Here is a 16,442-nt window from a genome sequence, read left to right as displayed (position 1 = left end):
CATTGGCCACCCTGAGTAATCTATCTGACAGAGCCTGGGACTGGAGCCATTCAGTTTGTCTCATAAAACATGTAATTTAGGTTACGTACTATCAACATGGTAGCAGGATGAGGCCAAACTGCAATCTTGACCTCAACTATGCTCCCCAGGGTCCTAGACCAGCCAGCTGAACAAATACCATAAACCTTCAGGGTCTGCCTTAGAGAGCCAAGTGGCTTTCTCTTTAAGTTTCTGTACTGACTTTCTACTTGACCCAAGTACTGCAGGAGTATTAGGGAATGCACAGATTTGGCCTCGCCTGCAGGAAGGAAGTCTAGGGCAGTTCTGTCATCCATAACGATCCTGGCCCATGAGCTGACACTGACCTGAATGGCTCCAGGGCTGATACGATCTCATTGTTCACCTCAGCTAAAGTCAGGGACAGATTTCAAACTACCATTTCTAATTGGATAACTCCCATTTTAGGCATAAATGCCTCAGAGCAGATTGCACATAATTAACAAGTCAGTTATCCTTCTGGGAGGGCCCCCTCCCCCCAGTCAAGAATAGCCTTACTTTGGAGAGGTCACAGCCGTCTGTGGATACAGGATCTACTGGTCGTGCTTGCTTAAACACTTGAAGGTCTCTTATGATCACCCCTACAGTGCACGTCACCGCATTTCTGGAGGGAAGTAAGGTCATGCCTGGCTTCCGCACGAGTACTCCTGTGAAGAGTGTGGTGCTTACAGGTGTCGTCCGCCCTCCCACCCCCCGACCCCAGGTGGGACCTACTTAGCGAGCACAGGCTGGCAGCTTCTCCAGTGTTGCCTCCTGGACAGCTGGCAAGCCTTAGGGCTCCCAGTTCAGTACAAATAACTGAGTCTAGTACTTCTTTTTGTTTTGGAGGTGTTACCTGAAGGCAGTCAGTCCAGTCTGTCCTGTTTATCTGTGCCACCTGTCAGGTAGCATTCACCTGCCCCTTAGAGATGGCTGAATGATAGCTACAGGAATTGGGGGGCGGTTTGGAAAGACACCTGGAGGTATTGGCAGGTGTTCTGTGTGGGAGGCTCAGGGGCTAGGACCATCTTCTTCTGCTTTCCTAAGATTTTTCAGTGACCTTGAGGAGAAGGATGATCACGTGATCAGAGCTGTCCAGCAGGGCATGGCAGAGCCGGCAGGCAGTTCAGCTTATTAAGGCACTTGCACAATCTGGGAGAGCCGCACCCGGGACTTTTCCTTTGTGAGGAAGGTTCTGGGGGGTTCAGAAAGACAGAATCACAAATGTCCCTCCTTCTTAGCTCCTGAGGTTTAAAGTGTTTCTTTCACTGGTGCCAGGGTTGTTCTCCTTCCCCTGCTATAGAATCAGTGTGTCCCATTACAGTCACTAACCTTTCCCTTTTTCCCAATTATCCCTGACCCTCACCCTGACCTTTTTTGTCTGGAAGGGTCAGGTGCCAGAGGGACAAGAGCATTTTTATTAAACTTAGAGATCCTATTATATCTACCACTTTGGTCCACATGGTCCAGTGTAAGGGGATTTGGTGAGCAGAATACTTAAGACCACAGAAGTACAACAAGAAAATTCAGGCGGCTAAACCACAATTAAGTTAAAATTCCCAAGGCCCCCTTTTGGCTGGGCTGCCACCCAAAGGCTGTACCGATCAGGCCAGCATGGGGTCTCCATTAGGGGAAAGAATGAAGCATCACGCTCGGGTGGATCCCAACTGGCCAAGAGGAGACAGTCTCTTTCTGGGAACAGCCACGTTCAGTGACCAACCTGCTTGATGACGTATGTAAACCAGGAAGAGCTAAGGGGGGTATAGTCAGAAATCTTTTAGAGTTGACTAAAAAAAAATTTTTTTAAATTGTGGTAAAATACACGTAACAAGATTTCCCATCTTAACTATTTTTAAGTGTACAGCTCAGTAGTGTTAAGTACATTCACGGTGTTGTGCAGCCGGTCTCCAGAACTGTTTTCATCTTGCAAGACTGAAACTCTGTCCCCATTAAACAACAGCTCCCATTGCTCTCTCCCTGCAGCCGCTGGCAACCACCATGTTACTTTCTGTCTCTATGAATTTGACTCTAGGCACCTCATATAAGTGGAATCATACAATACTTGTTCTTTTGCTACTGCTTATTTCACTCAGCATAACATCCTCAGGTTCATCCATGTTGTAGTATGTGTCAGAATTTCCTCCCTTTTTAAGGCTGAATAATATTCCATTGAATGAATATATATACCACATTTTGTTTATCCATTCTTTCATTTATGGACACTTGGGTTACTTCTACCTTTTGGCACTTGTGAATAATACCACTGTAAACATAAGTGTACACATACCTCTTGGAGACTCTGCTTTCAATTCTTTGGGGTATACCCAGCAGTGGAATTGCTGGACCATATGGTAATTCTATATTTAAGTATTTAGGACCCACCATACTGTTTCCCACAGCAGCTGTACTGTTTTACATTCCTACCAGCAGTGCACAAGGGTTCCAATTGCTCCACATCCTTGCCAACATTTGTTATTTTCTTTTTTGTTTGGGGGGGTGCGGATAGCAGCCATCCTGATGGGTGTGATGTCTCATTGTGTTTTTTTTTTTATTAGTTATCTATTTTATACATATTGGTGTCATTGTGGTTTTGATTTGCATTTCCCTAATGATTAGTGATGTTGAACACCGTTTCATGTACTTATTGGCCATTTGTATATCTTCTTTGGAGAAACGTCTATTCAAGTCCTTTGACCATTTTTGAATTCAGTTGTCTTCTGTTTTTGAGTTTTTTAAGTTGATTTTTGAGGACGCTGTTTCAGCACTCACCAATACAAGATGCCTGTGGATGGTAGGGAATGTGGAAGGCCATCACATACTTTGACAAACAACCCATTTTTTGTGACTTTTGTGTTAAAAAGTATACCATTGTCAGATAGCAAATGGTTTGGAAAGTGAAAAACATGACACAGATTAGTGTCAGGGGCCACAGTGGTATGGTTGGAGCCAGCTGATTGGATTTGTATTGTAATACCATAACCTGAAAGAATGTCATCAGCGGTGAGGCACTACTGATGGTCTGAAGACGGGGTTAAAGGTCTGATGTAGCCAGTCTGCTAGTAGCGGGAGATGTGGCCTCTCTCACCATGAGACGAATGGGTCTTTTTCCGGGAGTCACCTGTGTGGGACACAGAGGTTGCCTCTGCATCAGGAACAGAGTCCTTTACTCTGTGTCTGTTCAGTGATGGTCCGTGTGTTGACACATCTGGAGTGGTGATGGATCCACCAGCAGAGATGGCAGTCTGGGCAGTGCAGGCTTCATCAGCAGCTGGACTCCTGTTGGCTTCATCAGACAATGGGCCCTTACTATGGCCCATATTAGTGACCCAGATGGTCTGCTTGGCAACTACTATTTGTCTCCACAGTTTATATGGCAAGTCTTTAAGATGTCAGTCTGTAGTTTTCCAAGTAGCAGACCCAAACAGCTATTACCAATGGGTATTAGCCCCATATCAGTAAAAGTCTAACAAGGTTTATCTCCGGGAATATCAGCCAGATCTCTGAGAACATCCTTGAGTTCTGCCCGCAGAGCACAGCAACCACAAGCACTTTCCTTTCTGCATAGCTGGCACTGAGGTTGAACAGCACAGCAGTCCACAGAGCACCACAGGGTCTCGGCTTAGTTGAATCATTAGTGCACCAGGCCCAGGCATTTAGGGGATCCTCTGTGAATCAAGGGCCTCACTGAACCAACAGAATGGAAAATAAATTTTCCCTAAAGGGATAGCTGCCACTCTTCCCTGTAGAGCTGAGAGGTCATAGGGGCCAGGCTGGCTGCATTCTTGAATATACCAAGTCCAAGGGGCACCTCTGGTGGAGGCTGTTCCTCTTGTCAGACGCTCCAGTCAGTAACGTTACCCAGGCACAGAGACTTGTACTCAGAGGGGTCATAAGGACTGTGGGCCACTAAGGCTGCTAGTGCTTTTCTACATCTGGCTCTTCCCAGGTGGCATAATCCCCTCTGGCTCTTAAGAGCATTCACCGTGCAAGCATGAAAAATATGAATACCAATTATACATTCAGTGTTGGAAGCCACAACAGTAATACATTGAGTTGGTACCAAGAGTCCCACCCAAAAGAACACATTAGCGTCTCTTCCCCACTGTGAACTGCACCCAAACCTCATAGCTGAAAGCAGGTACCCTCTCCCTCCACAGGATGAGGCATGAAGGTGACATGGGCTCCAATATATATCAATCAGAGCTATGAAATGTCCCTCCCCTCCCCACAGTGATCTCGCAAACCCAGGTGTGTTTGATCTTCAGTTCCCCTTGGGGACTGGGAGAACTTGGCCCCGCCCCTAACAGTCTTTCTCTTTAAAGGGTGTAGGGGGAGGCTGGGAGAGAGCAGCTCTGCACCAGTAAACAAGGTGAACTCAGCTTTGAGTGGCGCTGTAGCTGCGAGCACTTGGGGCACCCAAAGCCCTGTGTTGTGTACTCTGTGGCAGGGCCGTCGTCGCTGACTGGCATCATCCATTTCCGTTAGGGATGCCTTGATTCAGCGGCTACAGCCACATCACTTCCCGGCGGGGCCGTGAGTTTGTACTCCTTGGCCGACTTGGGCTTGGTCCGCACGGGTGGCATCCTTGTTTTTAGGAGTCCGCCTAATGTGGACTGTCTGCTGCTCGCTCCATTGTCAAGAGAGCAGCTCTTCAGTTCTTGCTTGATTTCAGCATAAGGACTAGGAGGGTCTTCTGAAGCTGATAGAATTTAATCTGGATTTCTGTGGGTGAGTTTTTCATTCTGTGGTGAATCATTTGCTAAATCATCATTTAAAATCCACTTTAGTACGGAAGAGCCCAAAGACTAGTCAGTGCCCTTGGGAGATTGTTTCGGGGAAAGTTTCCCAGAAGGGCCAGAACTGTCTTATAGCAGACAGGGCCCACTGCCAAAACCTGAGGTCTTTTATTTATCTCGAATGGGTTTAATGTTGAGAAGACAGACTGCAGGAGGGGCTGAGCACCAAGATAGCCAGGTGTTGCCTTTCTTCTTTAACAAGCATTGTGTGCCCCTCCCACCCCCTCAGTCTCCCCAGCAAACTAGCAGTGGCTAAAGATTCTCCTGGTTCTGCCCACAGTGGTTACAGTTTTCCTTCTTTCACACTCAATATGGATACATTTATGGTGCTCCTGCCTCCCTCTGCCAGACAGATCTTATTACTAGTTGTTTACAGGGCTGACCTGGTGAGCTTGGTGGATAGCTGACAGTAACCAGGGCATCATTCAGGCTGCTCTGTTTGAAACTACTTCCTGGTACTCAGCCTGAAACTGCTGCCCCAGTTCAGCCTCATTAGCAGGCAATGAAGTAGAGGACCAGACATTGCCTGGGGGGGACCATACAATTTGGTCAACATGTTCACTCACGATTCCCGTGGACTTCTCTCAGTTCCTGTTAACTGTCCTTTCATTCCATTTCTAAAAAGCTTTGTCTTTGTCAGCATTCCATCTTCATTACCAAAACTGTCAAAAATTGTGAGGGGTTTGAGATCTTACCCTTTGTGGAAGCTCACAAGTTAGCCTGCATAATTCCATGGATTCGAGTAGAAGACATGAGACTCCCTGTCAGAGACAAAAGATGTCACTACTCCTGGCAGTAGTCAGCACTTGTGTCAGATAACCAGCCACAATTTCTACAGGATACTGCAGAGAGAGCCAGGTGATTGATGCCTGCATACACAATTGGCTGTGTTATAGAAAAGGAACTCCCAGCTTAGGGGACCAGATCTTTTGTAATGGGCAGTAAGCCTTCCTGCCCTTTGCCCTGGGGAGTGACAGTATCTTTATTATACCGGACAGTAAACAAACCTGCCTTTTGCTCTTTGAGGAGACACTGTATCTTCTAAGGCTGTTTACTATATAAATATACAGAACAAAGGGAATCAGTACCTCTTCTCACAAGATGTGCAGAAATGCACATAACATTAAACTTTTTTTCCTGACAATACCTTCCCCACCCCCTTTCAGTTCAGTTCACATACTTACATTTTCTCACCTAGGCTACTGTAATTACTTCCTAACTGGTCTCACTGCCAGTAGTCTTCTATCTGTCCTCAACACCTGTGCCAGAGGGATCTTTTAAAATGCAGACCTGATGATGTCACTCAGTTTCAATTTGTTATTGGTTTCGCATTACTGTTAGGCCAAAGTTTAAATTGTTGAGTGGTTGTGTAATTATTTCTCATGTGCTGACTACTACCCAGTTTTTAAATGTTGGCAATTAAATAAGGGGGAAAAAAAAACCTTTTTAAAGCCGTAAAGGCCAGTACTAGATAGGCTGCAGATGTGTAGGCTGCATGCTGCCAGATTGGAACCTCTGGTTTTATCTTTTTTTTTTTTTTTCTCTTACACCTTTGTCTGCAACATGTTCTTTTTGCCTTGAATAATTTACATATTTGCCTCATATTTTTATTCATTTTTTAAAAACCTACTTACTCTATAAAGCCTTCTCAGCCTAGTTGGACATCTTGCTCTAAATACCTTTAATTTCAAATAAACTGTGCGTGTGTCATTATAGTACTTAATCTAGTTGTTATTATTGATTTTTTTTTTCTGGTCTGTATCCCCACAAAATAAAGTGTAAGCTACACAGAGCAAGAGCCCTCCCTTTCCATACACACCAGGTTTTTAGGAAAGAAAATTGCTTTCCTAAGAACCATTTTGTAATCAAAACCAATAACTTAGTTGGTGCTTTTAATCACCTTTAGATAGTCCATGTTTTGAGCCTGAAAGATATTAATTTGCTTAATTTTGACGGGGAAGATACAGTATTATTCACTGGAAAATAGACATGTGATACAGTCTTATGGTCCATTATATGTGGATATCGTATATATTATTTACTCTTCCAAATAATATTTTCTTGCTTTGTTCAAATTTAAAATATAGACTGTGGACATTCATAAAGAGAAAGTGGCTCGAAGAGAGATTGGTATTTTGACAACAAATAAGAATACATCAAGAACTCACAAAATAATAGCACCTGCAAATATGGAGCGTCCTGTAAGGTATATTCGGAAACCTATTGACTATACAGTTCTGGATGATGTGGGCCATGGTGTCAAGGTAAGCGTTTTATATTATATTAACTTGAAATAAATTGCATATCCAATAAATATTTTGGATAGGAAATATAGTGAGAAAGCTGATTTTCTTAAAGAATTAATAGATTCTCTTAGTAATTAGCATTACAATTTTCATAGAACATTTATTTAATACTAGTTATGTATTATACTAAGCTTGGGGCAGAATTTTACCTATGCAGTAGGCTGTATTCAAGAAGATATAAAAACTTAAAATGGCCATTCATTTGTTAAGCCGTTTGAATCCTAGACTAATGTTATAAATTTGTGTTGTGAATGCCAAGTCTTGTTTTCACTACTGAATGAATATTTAAGAATAAAAAATGTATATGCTTTCCAGAATTGGTTTAGAAAGTAATTTATAAATACTTTTACTCATTTATGAGTAAATATGTGTGTATTAATACATCTGTGTGGATGTGGATATAATTTCAGCAGTTTATGCAAAATGAAACAATTGTGTGTAATCTTGTTCTGTGCATCACTCCCCACTCTCCCACCCGCTGCCCCAACAGGCTTTTAGGGAAGGGATTGTTTGTTGCCCTTGTCCATTTCTTAGCATGGCAGAATTAGCTGTTCTTGAAGGATACCTGTGGCCTCTCAACTTTTTAGATATTCATGTGTTATTTTGGAAGCATCCGGAATGACCTGAATTCTGTAGCTATCTTTGCTCAAGATAAACTATTCCTCTGAAATTTGGTAGTCCCTTTCTTAGAGGACCATTATTTGATTTTGTTTCTGGTCTCCAGAATATTTATAATAGTTTTTTTAGGGGTCAGCTAGGATCTTGAAGCTTTTCCTAGCTGGTTACCTGCCTGGTGCTACTGCTGGATTTGTTGCATTCTGACTTATCTGGGGTTCCTGATCAAGAGGGGGTATAGCTGGCAACATTGCTCTTTATTCTGCTCTTCTCAGAGACTATTGGAATCTGCCCTTCACTGTCAGCCTTGGAAGGTGGAACACTTTGCAAATGTAGAAGAGGTTACTTGTTTCTTGTATTTTTACCCAAGGATGTAGCTAGGGTTGTCTAAGAGCTTAAGTTCAGTTTTAATTTAAGGTATTTAGACTAGATTGATTTACAGAATTTGAATTTTGAGAATTTGGAAGAACTTACAATATTATTACCTGCCTTGGAAGTAAAAATTACGTATATACACATATGTGTATACATACACATGTGCACACACATTCTCACGCGCTCACTTCTTCCCCTTTTGCTTGATTTTTCTTCCTACCAAAGCAATATACACTCATTAAAAAAAAAAAATTGTCACCATATTAGAAGTGATTATCCTCTATTATCTCCCCACTAACAATTGTGTTTAACAGTTTAATACATAGTACATAGCAGAGTATAAAATGAAACCAAATTTTACAAGGAAATTTTGGGTGAGAAAATTTAACGATTTTATTATATATGTATAAATGAGAAATGTAAACAGCATAATATATACTGAAAGTCTGCAAATGTGAATTTTGACAGTCTACTTTTTGTAATGTGGATACTTTAGACGCAGGTTTTGTTTTTTTTTTTAAGTTTTTTATTGTAAAATATACATAACATAAAATTTACCATTTAACCATTTTAAGTGTACAGTTCTGTGGCATTAAGTACATTCACATTGTTGTACGGACTATTTTGAAATATTTTTTTGACCGTGGGTAGGTGGTCAGTGAGAACAGTGTATCTCAGAAGCTGATATGTGGCTTATTTGTCCACATTTTGTTTCTCTGATATACAAATACATACAGTTTTTTTCCCCCAGTAGTCTCATTGCAGCTATATTGATCCAGTTTTATTTCCCCTAAGAAATAATTGTTGACTTAAATATTTCTAGAAGATTGTAGAGATCTGTGAAAGTTGGAAATTTGGGTAATAGTTAATGAACAAATGCCAGGGCCAAAACTACAAGGAGGAAAACTTTAGATTTATTTTTAAATTAGTGTCTAAAGCACTTTTAAGGATTGGAAGACGCTGTACTTACAGTTCTAGAATTATTTTCTTATCTTTTGCCTACTTTTCTATTTAGAAGTTTGTTTTCTTACTGATTCGTAAGGGTTCTTTTTTCTATCAAAGAAATTAGCTCCTTATATTTTGGCAAATGTTTCCTCATCCTGCTGTTTGGCTTTTGACTTTGATGCTTTGGTATTTTAAACAAATATTTACAGGATGTTAAAAAATCGTATCCAAATATATTAATATTTCTTTTTTTTTTAAATTTATTTATTTATGGCTGTGTTGGGTCCTCATTTCTGTGCGAGGGCTTTCTCTAGTTGTGGCAAGCGGGGGCCACTCTTCATCGTGGTGCACTGGCCTCTCATTATTGCGGCCTCTCTTGTTGCGGAGCACAGGCTCCAGACACGCAGGCTCAGTAATTGTGGCTCACGGGCCCAGTTGCTCTGCGGCATGTGGGATCCTCCCAGACCAGGGCTCGAACCCGTGTCCCCTGCATTGGCAGGCAGATTCTCAACCACTGCGCCACCAGGGAAGCCCCTAATATTTCTTTTAAAAATTATTTTATTTATTATCTTTTTCTTTCTTTTTTTTTGGGGGGGTGCTGTGTTGGGTCTTAGTTGCGGCATGCGGGGTCTTTGTTGCGGCGCACAGGCTTCTCTCTAGTTGTGGCTTGCAGGCTCTCTCGTTGAGGCGCCTGGGCTCAGTAGTTGTGGTGTGCAGGCTTAGTTGCCCTGTGGCACATGGGATCTTAGTTCCCCAACCAGGTATCGAACCCACGTCCCCTGAATTGGAAGGCGGATTCTCTACCACTGGACCACCAGGGAAGTCCCAGTATTTCTTCTTACAGCTACCAAGTTTTGTGTTGTTTTTTACCCCCCAAGATTAATATGCCATCATAGTTTCTTCTTTCATGACGTAAATTTTAGTGTTTTGGTATTTGTATTATTCATTTAATTGATATTTATTGTGTTAATGCATTTTATGCTATGAAATAGATGGTACACATAAGTTTAGTAAGAATTTAAAATATGGAAAAAGTGTCTTAAGGTAAGTCTGGTTTGACTTTTGGAAACAACGTAAGATATGGATAAGAGAATCCTTGCATAGAGAGACTACCAGAAAGTTTGCCTAAAGGAGGATAAAAAGAAGATGAACAATAAAGTTCATCCTAATAAAATAAAAATAAAAATACTAAAGTTCATCCTAATAAAAGGAAGAACAAGGTTTCAGAGTATGCTTAGACTAGAGAAGGCTTGAGCACTTAGTAGAAACATTTAAAATTATTTCTGTTAAACAGTTATAATAATTAATAGCTTTATAGCCTGGTTCATAACTTATGAAGGACTTTCCACGTATGTCTTTGTTTTCAAGCCGTGAAAAGACCATATGATCTAGGAGTTGTTACATTTTATTAATGGAAACACTAAAGCTTTATAATACGTAGGAATGGTATTTTTAAAAGGTTTCGATTTTATTAGAGGAGTGAGCTAATGAATCATTTCAGAGAAAGAATTGGCATCTTACAGACTTTTGTACCTGTGGTATGCAAAGCTTATGATCTACTTAGGGCTTGCAGGTAGGTAGGAATCAAAGAGAGTTCTGTTTTCAACCTAAGGTTCCAAGGAAATGGTAAACTGACTCATCCATAAATGTAAATGTTAAGGAAATGAAGTGAGATCTTAAGGAAATAAAAAGCCTAGTTTTGAATGTGTTTGGGGGACACTGAAATGGAAAAATTTTGTAGGCTGCTAACAATTATATTTTGAGTTGTAAGGTATAGAGATCATTTCCTTCCAACACTAGCTAACCCCAACACGTCTGTATACATAAACATGCACTTAATAGAGGAGGCTGTGCTCCATAAGAGGTTAAAGGTTACACCATTGCACAGTAGCAGAGTTCAACTAGAATTTTCATTCCCAATTAAATTCTCCTTTCATCCTTTCATTTGGGACCAGTTTATACTTGTATGCTGTTTTTTTTGTTTGTTTGTTTCTTGTTCACTTGAAACAGCAAATGAGGGAAGATGTGTGGTCATATTTAGAATATTTCTAAGTTACTTTAGAATAGTATTTAGTGTATTATAATGCTATCATATTAATAAATCTTATCTTCAAGGATAATAAGGTTATTCAAGTTTAATTTCTAAATCCAGGTGTGAAATGTAGTGGCTAGGTAGGATTCCAGACATTGTTTAATCAGGATAAAAATGAGCCATATTATTCTAAACAAACACCAAAGAATACCAAGATCCTGGCACAGTTTCTAGAAATGAGAATATAAGTCAAAGGATATTCCATTTTTGGATGATTTCCTTAATGTTGCTTCTGTGGTCACTTGAAAAATGATAGATACATATTTAGAATGGCAGGTGTTATGGAAAGAACTTGAGACCCCACGCCCCACCCCAAAATGTAGGAAAAGACTCTGCAACCTGAAGATATTTTTTTCTTAAGTGGCGTGGTACAAGTAGGATGCTTTGTACACATTATTTCATATATATAAGCTAGCCAGTTTTCATAGAAGTAGCCTTTAGGATCAAAGGAGCTTTTCTTCAGTTTTGAATTATGGTCAAACTTGTTCAGAAGAAAATTTAGAACTAAAGCAACATACAACTTTCTACTAGTGTTGGCCTGGTCAGGATTTGTATTCATAAGCTACACATGAGAGGGTATCCAGACCGTTTGCTTGTTCCTTAATTAGAATCTGGCTAAGCTATTATTGTGCATTGTAATTTTGTTTTTAAACACTGAGGTGCTAGGTCCTTTTCTGAATTTGGAAAACAAGCTGTGATTTTGAATTTTAACATTTGCAGTTTATCACTCTTTAAAATACTATACTACCATTCAAATAATGAATACTCATACATGGGCATTCATTATCCAGCAGTCTTAGGTCTTGTACACTGATGTATTAAAGTAGCCATACATTTAATGAGGTATGGTGTTTGTGTTTAAATTAAAGTTTGTTTTTTAAATCATCTATGATTCAGTTGGATTAATTTCATAGGATAAAATACTGACCTAAGAAATTACTGGAGCTGCATGAGATTGGCATAATTGATTTCCTTATGAATGTATTATTTTGAAAAAATATGTGATACCCATGAATATTTCCCTTTTGCTTGTGGATATCTTTTCTTTACAAAATATTTGAAATATGGCTGGGTAAAAGCTTATTAACATGAATTGAGTAACTGTAAATGTAAACCTGTCCTATCAGATATAACTTATCTAGAATTAATTTCTACTTTTTCCCCCCTTTTTTTGCAACGTAAAGTGGCTAAAAGCCAAGGTAAGAGTTACTACTTATCATTTGATCCACAGTTTTCCCTCTATATTGATAGAGGCTGCAGAGCCACTAAAATTTGAAAACTTTTCCTATGTCTGTCTGCTTTATCCCCATAGGATTTATGTAGATTAAATATACTCAAACTCAGTTCAAATCAGCAACATTTAGCTTGGATGTGTTAATATATCAAAGATATATTGACATCTGCATTTATATAGGAACATTAATTTTGCTAACATTTATTGCTTTGCTCATTTTTTGATAGTTGCCTTGCTTTTATTGACTTACAATTAGGAGGTTTCCCAGGCATTATATATGACTTTGTTACTGAGTTGTTGGGATAGAGATGATTTTTTTAGATGAATATTTTAGCAAATTGACACTGAGATCTGCAGTTTATATTCATGCACACATTTCAAAAGTTTTAAGAAACCCAGCATTTGAATTGCAGATAAGTTAGATCTCAGTGAACATTTTTAACAATAAAATAATATATAAAATTCAATAATCTCACCTGTATTTTTCAATAAATTGGTATGAAGGGCATAAAATAATAAGAAAAGCCAAGTGCCAGTGGTATCTTGACTCTTTAAAATGTAGTACCAAAGTCTGTTATTAAAACTGTCTGGGAATCCTTATTTCACATTCTGATATTAAAAAAAAATAATACATGGTGTCAAAACACCAAGAGAACAATTTGATATAAAACTAAAAGCTTTTCTTTCCACATTTTAGCATGGAAATAACCAGCCTGCAAGAACTGGCACACTGTCAAGAACAAATCCTCCTACTCAGAAACCACCAAGTCCTCCCATGTCAGGCCGGGGAACGTTGGGGTAAGAATTCAGCTACATCTTACAAGAGGATTTGTATGTCAAAGGAAGAGATGTTTTTGTGACTTCAGTAAATGTATGGATCCTTGTGACGGGACCCTCTCTGTGTGATAATACTACCTTTTACAAATTGATTTTGGTTCCTATTTCCTTGAACAGAATCCAAAATGAACCTGCCTGTTCTATAATATTCTCTAAGGAATTCTGTACTAGAAAAGTTTTTTTGTATGTATGTAAATGAGCATTATTCATTTATTATCTTCTAATTCATTAAAAAATATAAATATATAAATACATATATAAAAAGATTTATATATAAATCTGAGTTACGTTTATTTAAAATGAAATGACCAGAAGGTTCCATATATGGTGTCTTCACATGTATTTGCAATATTGATATTACAGAGCTTTGAATAAGTGGTCTACTTTGCGTACTTTGGTTTGCTAGCCTGCAGTTCTTCTGTTTCCCCTGAGACTTGGGGACTCTTTACTTGGAGTACTTCTAACTGTGCTTCTGCTGGTAATCTTAAGGCCCTTCATTCTAGAGTAGCTTTGTGAGAAGGCCAGTGGAGAAGTAGAAAAGGTAATTGTTTGTGGCTTCTTCCTTTCCAGTTTTCAATGCAATACAAATATTGAATACTTCGTAAGACATTTCTGAAAGATTGTTCACCTTATTATAGAAAATTAGACTCCTTATTTTTGGTGGAGGGGTGGGGGAATCATTATTTTATAGTAACAGGGATCAGCAATCAGCTTTCTCGTAGGATCTTAGTTTCTATTTTCATTCTGTAAACCCCTTACCCCTGAAAAAAACATATGAAGTTATTAAATAGAAAAGTTAAAATCATTTATTGAGAAGTTAATGGCATCACATCTAGGATCAGAATGTACTTGTTCATATATCTCTAGATTGAGATAGGAGTAAATTGCAGAGGAGATATTTAGCTTCCATAATATACAAGGACAGTGGCTTGTGGGTTACTGAGCTGGGAATAATATGTATTTCAAAGTTTGATATTACTGAGCATTAAAAAAATTACAACCATGATTTTTAGAAATAAGATGAGAACTTTTAAATTACCCTTTCCATTGGTTTTCCTAAGAAAAGGCAACAAATTTTAGCTTTTGTGTTAAAGTAACAAAATTCATACACCCCAATTGAAACTTTTTTTAAAAACAAACTTTATTATTAAAAAAACCCAAAACTTGTGTTATACTTGGTTATAAAGGGACAGTCACAAATTTGGGAGAAAATACCATTTATCTTTCTTATTCATTATTCCTTTCTCTATTATGCTTCTTTAGACGAAATACTCCTTACAAAACCCTGGAACCTGTTAAACCTCCGACAGTTCCTAATGACTACATGACAAGTCCTGCTAGGCTTGGAAGTCAGCATAGTCCAGGCAGGACAGCTTCTTTAAATCAGAGACCGAGGACACACAGGTAAATTTTTAGGTTGAGCCTTTGAACATCTGAGAATGTGCGTTATTGATTGGTGACAAACTCCTATAGAGTTGCTGGTAAAGGTAAAGTGCTAGTCTAAGGCTAATATAGAATATAAAAGTTGAGGGTATTAATATTGTATATATTTCTTTAAATTTATGTTATAACTTCTGTTTTTTAGATTTTTTAGTATCTATTTATACTGCTAGCAGATTGCTAGTATTTCCTCCTTTTGCAAGAGGTACAAATGTATATTTGGATGAAGTCTGAAGAATGTTTTTTTGAAATAGTCTTTCAGAAAAGATTAAGGTAACCACTCTTAAATTTTTTGGATAAAAGGTTAAACATCAGAAACTATACAATGTGATTTAAACTTTAAGAGGTTGGAGGAAAGAAAACAGTTTAGATCTGAGGAAGAATTTCTTAAGAGAGTTGATATACTGGAATATGTTATTGTATAAATTCTTTTAAAAAAGTTCTAGAAATCAGCTACCCAGTGGATTTTTAAAAACTTGGTTATGGAACATAACATACATTCAGAAAAGTATATAGTTTATTAAGTATAACAACTTGATGTATTAATACAAATTGAATATAGTCATGTAACCATCACCCAGATCAGAAAATGGAACATAACTGCAACCCAGAAATCCCCCTCAGACCCTTTCCCAGTTATTGCCTCTGCCTTCCTCCCCTCAAAAGTAGCCACTTTATTTTTGGGCACGTTTATAAAGCCAGACAAATTTATCATATAGCTCAATTTGTTTTATTCTTTGATTTTTACCTCTCACTTAATAACTTGGGCAAGGAACCTCTTTACCTTGACTTTTAGGTTGGTTTTATTAGAGAGACAGCTTGGTAAAATCATTTTGGGGGCTTTAGTTACGCAGGATATATCACGCTCTTAGATGCTATGTAATTGTTATTTGTTGTTGTTACTGTTAGTAAATAAATTGTCATATTGATATCTGCAGTTACTGAATCAGGGTAAGTTCAATGAGGACCAAAATTGGTTTTTTTTTATATGTTTATTATCGAATTATTATACCAAACCATGGTTGTTCTTTATAGTGGATGTAGTAATAGTTTAATCATATTCAACAACTAGTTGTTAAGAGTTACTTCATTAGATATCAGGGATATACGTATGAGATATAGTTCTTTTTTTCAGGAGCTTGTTCTGTTAGAACAGGGATCAACAAAGTTTTTTATAAAGGGCCAGGTTGTCAATACTTTAGGATTTGTGGTCCATATGGTCTCCGCTGCAATTACTCAGCTCTATCATTGTAGCATGAGAGCAGCTACCAGCAACACGTAAATGAATGAGCATGGCTCATGTTCCAGTAAAACTTTATATATGGCACTGAAATTTGAATTTAATATAATTTTAATGCGTCATAAAATATTATTCCTCTTTTGATTTTTTTTCTACGAATTAAAATGTAAAAAAAAATGTTCTTAGCTCACAGGTTGTAAAAATCAGACCATGGGCCAGATTTGGCCTGTGGGCTGTAACTTGCCAACCTCCATGTTAGAAAAAGGCACGTAAGCCAGTAATTGTGGAAACGCATAAGTGCAAAAATATTCATCTGTCTGTGATACGGTGGTGGCAGAAAGCAGAGTATTGGCCAGCTTGGGAGGAGGGAGGCCTTCATATCAAAGCTATTTTTGTTATATAAATAGCTTTTTTCCCCTTTCTATTAGTATATGATAATGTGATTATAGAATGCTCATATTGGAGAAAAAAAACTTATCTAGGAAGTGCAAATCATTGCCCTGCTGGGTTTCTGGGCCTACTGAGC

The 16,442-nt window shown here is 38.6% G+C and overlaps 1 protein-coding gene across 13 annotated transcripts in view; it reads left to right on the top strand.

Annotated features, from left to right (window-relative positions):
• The window catches only part of ABI1 (abl interactor 1), a 95,739-nt gene that overhangs the window by 61,757 nt on the left and 17,540 nt on the right, over positions 1 to 16,442 (top strand). For 8 of the 13 annotated variants that reach the window (XM_059911990.1, XM_059911991.1, XM_059911984.1 and 5 more), the window contains exons 3-6: positions 6,920 to 7,096; positions 12,350 to 12,364; positions 13,097 to 13,197; positions 14,500 to 14,640. In XM_059911990.1, coding sequence (XP_059767973.1) covers positions 6,920 to 7,096; positions 12,350 to 12,364; positions 13,097 to 13,197; positions 14,500 to 14,640 — 434 coding nt within the window. The remainder of the gene's footprint in view (positions 1 to 6,919; positions 7,097 to 12,349; positions 12,365 to 13,096; positions 13,198 to 14,499; positions 14,641 to 16,442) is intronic. The other 5 variants (XM_059911989.1, XM_059911964.1, XM_059911933.1 and 2 more) reach the window with 1 other exon arrangement.

Source organism: Balaenoptera ricei, chromosome 2, assembly GCF_028023285.1.
Source record: "Balaenoptera ricei isolate mBalRic1 chromosome 2, mBalRic1.hap2, whole genome shotgun sequence".
In the NCBI taxonomy this organism is placed as follows: Eukaryota; Metazoa; Chordata; class Mammalia; order Artiodactyla; family Balaenopteridae; genus Balaenoptera; species Balaenoptera ricei.
Note: the sequence above shows the minus strand (reverse complement) of the source record. Positions and strands in the feature narration are given on the sequence as shown.